The sequence below is a fragment of the Humulus lupulus genome, chromosome 2 (genome assembly GCF_963169125.1).
Source record: "Humulus lupulus chromosome 2, drHumLupu1.1, whole genome shotgun sequence".
Taxonomy (NCBI): Eukaryota; Viridiplantae; Streptophyta; class Magnoliopsida; order Rosales; family Cannabaceae; genus Humulus; species Humulus lupulus.
This window is the reverse complement of record NC_084794.1, coordinates 49052676-49058216: the sequence shown is the minus strand read 5'-3', so window position 1 is coordinate 49058216 and position 5541 is coordinate 49052676. Positions and strand designations below refer to the sequence as shown.

Sequence of the window (5541 nt, the reverse complement as noted above, 5' to 3'; positions counted from 1 at the left end):
TGATGTGTCTTGGCCATGTCAGCGCCATGTGTGTAATTTTATTGTTTTTAAATATGGTTTTTATTTTTTTTAATGTATAAAAAATGGTTTAATTTATTAATTCTATTTTTTAGTGTTTAATTCATTAATTTTTAATATGATTATAGATTTTTTAATTTTAAAATTATTTTTAATTTAAAATTACACACATGGCGCTGACATGGCCAAGACACATCAGCATGTAAGGAGCCATATCAGCATTCTGTTGGCTACATGTGTTGAAAGTTAACGGAAGTCCTTTACATTACTGTAAATATTTGGTGGGGGAATTTTTAACGGCCTGAAAAAATTAAGGGGCACGATACGGTAGTTGTATAGTTCAGGGGGTAAAAATCATAAATAGCCTTTTAACAATTCATTTCTATAAGTTGCAACATATATATCATCATAACCAGATTATATAAATATATATATATATATATATATCTGTATATAATTCTTTTAGATTCCGATGATAATTTGATTATAGTTTATATAAAATCAGAATTAATTGAATAAAATAGTTTTTTTAATGTATAAATGACATGTAACATACACAAATAAATGAATAATAATAATAATAATAATAATATGTTTACCTTTGTTTGTGCACGTATTTTTTTATTGGCGTAAAATAAAGAGATAAGGCAGCATGCACGTGTGTTAGAAATGCAATATAGAAGCGTTTCTATGATGTTTCTTATGTCCTCAGGGAATTGAATAAAATAGTTTTTTTAATGTATAAATGACATGTAACATACACAAATAAATGAATAATAATAATAATAATAATAATTGAAATTCCGTTTTTATAAGATTACCAATTTAATTATTCAAATAAAATAATTAATTGTTGAAATGTTACAGAAATGTTTAAACAGACACAAAGACTGTTTGAACAGAAACCAGATATGTTTAAACAGTTTGTGACCAGAAGATAAAAACGAACATAAAGTAAAGAACACATGAATTTTTACGTGGTATCAGCAATCTTTGCAGATTGCTACTAGTCCACGAGGCCACGGCTAGAGAATGAAATTTATTAGAAGAATATCTAAATGATTACAGAACCAAATTGACTTATACAAATAAAGACTCCATCTTGAATTTGTCGCAACTGTTGTAATCTAAACTCCTAATCAAATTTCTGAAGTGCTAAGATCTTGAACTCCCTTCAAATCATAACACTTGCACTTTTCCTCCCGAAAAGTGGCTCACGAACATGACTTCTCCCGAAGCTTGATGACCAATGTCCAAGTGTGTTCAACCTGCACAATTAACACAAAGAAAACAATACAGAAGTACACTATAATAAACCACTAAGAACTTGCTGGACTAAAGTTCTTCACATAATAAAAAATATCTCTAAAACTTGAAAAATATTTGGAAAATAATACACCAAGAGAGATGATCAAAAAACCAGCGACCTAAGGATGATTATATACTTTTTAGAATCCCTTTAGGTCGTGCAAAACAAATCAGAAATCAAACAGCCAATAAATGGAAAATCTTCCAATACAGGAAAGTCAGAATCTGTTCAAACACACTGGCAATCCGTTCAAACAGATTCATTGAACCTAGACAGTTTGTTCAACCCAGTTTCCTTAAATAAATAAGGAAACAATATATTCATTACCTCAGCAAGCTGTACACGATTTCTGGACAGATAAATCAGATCAAAAAATAAAATAAATACCAATAATTTCCAATTCAAGAAAATATATTTTTTTATAGGAAATTATATATTTATTTTATTAACATAATAATCTGATTATAGAAAGACACATTTCAACAAAACAGGAAATTAACCATTTTTGAAAATTACCACCCAATATTACAAAACAGGAAACTACCTATTTCGAAAATACTCATTTAATTAATTTTGTCAATATTGTCAAATATGCCAATAAAAGATTTTACAATCTCCCCCTTTGGCAATTTGATAGACAAAATTAATTCAAAAAACTTGCAACACAAATGTTAGTGATAAGTAAAGAGAAAGAACTCCCCCTGAAAACATGCATTAACTTATAACAAACATGTAAAGAAACGAGACTTAACTCCCCCTCAAAATAAGAAGGTCCAGAGTTAAACAAAACAGAAACAAGTAGATTTTTTGGAAGTATCTACTCTCCCCCTTTGTGTCTTTCAAAGAAGCCAAAGGAACATAAGACAAAAAACAAAATAGAGTATCAATGTTCAAAAAACTAAAATAAAATTAAACGACTGGATCTTTGGACAGAGATCGAACAGCCTCCAACAAAGAACGTTGCAGTCCTTCAATTGACATCACTCGAGCAGCCAAAGAATCAACAGAGGCTCGAACATCAACTATTTCTGTTGCAACAAGTCCTGAATCTGTGGCAACAGGGGAGGAAGCATGAGGAATGTCATCCGTGGCAATCTTCAAAGATTGGGGCTTGACTTTCTTGGTTGATGGAGCAGCAGTGGCTTCAGTAGGAGGAGCAGAGGCCTTGTAGGAAGCAGTAGTAGTGGGAGCCACCAAGTTTTCTTTATCACGTTGGAGATCTTTTTTCTGCATACTCAACACTTTATAAATAAATTGAGGAAAAGGAAGATTCAAGTTTTTCCTATTACCTTTGCGAAACCCAAGGATTTGATCATGAATAACCAAAGCCAAATTTATACCAAGACCAGTCCCCACCTTGTACAAAAAAGATGTCATATCAAAAGAGATAGTGGCAGTGTGAGAAGTGGGCTTCCAATTTGTTGTGGCAAACTTATGGAGGACAGCATAAGTGTAGGTGAGATTGGAGACCGAGATGACTGTATTTGATGGCCATACCATTTTTTGACCTACCAATTTAGTGATAACCATGTCCATGTCAAGAGAGGCACCATCAACATCATCCTCGACATCAAGGGGAAGATGCAAAGCAAGAGCAATGTCTTGAGGACAAAAAGAGAACCAATGGCCCCTAAAAAACACTTTATGATACCGAGAAGATTTAGGTTCTATAATTTCATTAGTAAGATTGGCATAGAATTCATTGACTATTCTATCCACAAAACCAGTAAATTTAACCAAAGAACCTGTCCATTTTCGATCTTGAAGCATTGTTAACACACCATAAGGCCGATGATCACGTAGGACATAATTTCGCTCAATGATAAATTGCCTTTGACCATAGAGAACCATATCACGAGAATTATCATTATAACAAAAAGTTGAAGAATAAGGTTTGAAATTTACACCTGAACGTTTTGGAGAAGGTGTAGGATAAGAAATTGGTCTCTTTCCTTTAGCCTTGGATGACAAAGGAGTTGCAATTGGTTCTGAGTCAGATTCGGCTTCTTGTTCAGAGGGAACAATGTCTTCTTTTTCTGGCTCATCAGACTCAGCCTCTGATTCTGCATTGTCAGGAACCGTTTCATCAGACAATATGGTATCACGGGTTGCTTCAGATTCTGGCTTTTCTTCCTCAGGATCAGATTTGGAGGAAGACAAAGATGGAGGATGAGCCTTCAGTCTTTTCTTGGTAGCAGTCAAGGGAGAAGAGGACTCGTCCATTCCCAATTTCCTTTTGGGAGTCACTGAATTTTTCTTGGACTGGCTCGGCTTCAAGGGAAATTTGAGCAACCCAGCAGCAACAGCTTTGGAAGAAGATGAAACAGTTTTCGAATTTTCCCTAGCCGCCAAAGACGAATCAATCGGAAGAGGAGAATGGTCCATGGCTCGAGAGGGCACCACCACTTCAGATGGTGGTGCAACATTGACAATGTCAGCTGAGATATCTAGAAACACCATGGGGTGTTCATGAGAGAGCGAAAACACCTTCTTGCGAGCCTTGGATTTGCAAGACTTTCCAACAGATGTGGCAGCTGCTGGAACAGAAAGAGGCACCGTTGACACAGATGGAGGAGGCGAAGGAGATGGCACCTTTCAGGATTGAAGCAAGGATCTTCTTGGAAGAAGCACCACGAGTTCTCACCATTTTTTTTCTTCTGAAAAACAGAAAGCACTTACAAAAAAAAAAAGAGAAAAAAACAATTAGAAGGAGAAGAAATGACTGAGTGAAATCGTGGGTGAGAAGAAATAGGGTAATGGAAAGCCTTTTTAAATACAACACTTACCTAAAATGGACATCCACGGCAATAAAGGGTTTCCTTTTTTTTAAAAAAAAAAAATTAATTTAAACAATAAAAGGGAACAACCTTTAATACACACGATCTTCATACAACTTACCCCCCCCCCCCCCCTTTTTTTTTTAAATTTCAGTTTATGAAAATGTAATGTTTATAAAATCCCAATCCAAAAAAGCTAACCAGAAAAAATACCCCACACGATCTTCTTATTGACCTTTTTCCCTTTTTTTTTTTAAAAAAAAATTTAAACAAAGTGCAAGACAATAAAGATACAAATCATGGTATTCCAAATTGAGAAAGATTACAAAAATAAATTCCTTGGAGACAAAGAATATATTAAATCACACAAAATAAATGCATAATTTCGCAAAATTACCATAATGATTCGGTCCACCATGAATTTCCTTGTCAAATTTTTTTATTATTATTATTTTAATTTTAATTTTATATATATACACAAAAATAAAACTCAACCAATAAATTATGTTTTGATCAATGAGAGTCATCCTGATAAGAATAAAATCAAGCAAATGAAAATAAGTGTTAGTGTATACCATGGATAAGAACACTTGTGAAAATAAAAAATTAGAAAGAATATTCAAGAGAAATAGACCACAATTCAGTCACAAGCACATATTCTTAAGTGAATCAATCAACATGTATGAGGCTTACACACATTTTTTTTATTTTTATTTTTTTATAAACTGTGTACAATTTTTATTGCATAGTTTCAAGCATAAGTGTGTGACAGTGTATGCAAGGGAACATTGCCCAATGACAAATAAGTCTTTTTCGAAATTAAAAATAATTGTAACCCATGAAGACGCTGTCACACTACACTAATGGTAGCCCTTTTCTATGGTAGCGTATCCTCTTTATAACTCCGAATTACAAAGTTCCAACTTACTCAAAAGACGGTTTTCACACACTGATGTAGGTAGCTCTATTCTTTCACAAGAGCTTGAAACAATGCTACACAAAAGGAAGCTCAAACATTAAACATTGATTAATTTACTCGAATATGCCTAGGAGCAATTGATTAAATTTCTCTCAAGAATATACAACCAAAGGTTCATAAACACAAGTCAGATTATCTAGCTTGACACACAACAAAATTTTCAAATTGATTGACAATTTTCTTAACGTTAAATAACACACATTTGATCAAGCGGACAACACCATAACAAGAAAATTTAATGAGAACAAACCCCCAAATATTTTCGGAGGAAATCAAAGCGAACCGAATCAAGAGATTTAGTGAAAATGTTTGCAATTTGTTTATGTGTTTCAATATATTCCAAGACAAGAACTTTATTTTCAACTAATTCTCTTATGAAATGATGACGAATATCAATATGTTTAGTACGGGAATGTTGCACAGGATTTTTTGAAATATTAATTGCACTTGTATTATTA

General features: G+C 33.2%; 1 protein-coding gene across 1 annotated transcript; it reads right to left on the bottom strand.

Annotated features, from left to right (window-relative positions):
• Positions 1 to 2236: 2236 nt before the first annotated feature.
• On the bottom strand, positions 2237 to 3787 carry LOC133814222 (uncharacterized). Its single transcript, XM_062247214.1, has one exon. It carries the CDS (start codon positions 3785 to 3787, stop codon positions 2237 to 2239), a length of 1551 nt encoding a protein of 516 aa, XP_062103198.1.
• Positions 3788 to 5541: the final 1754 nt, after the last annotated feature.

Coding starts and splice junctions, on each gene's coding strand:
- LOC133814222 (XM_062247214.1), bottom strand. CDS start 3,787: ATGGTGTTTCTAGATATCTCAGCTGACATTGTCAATGTTGCACCACCA.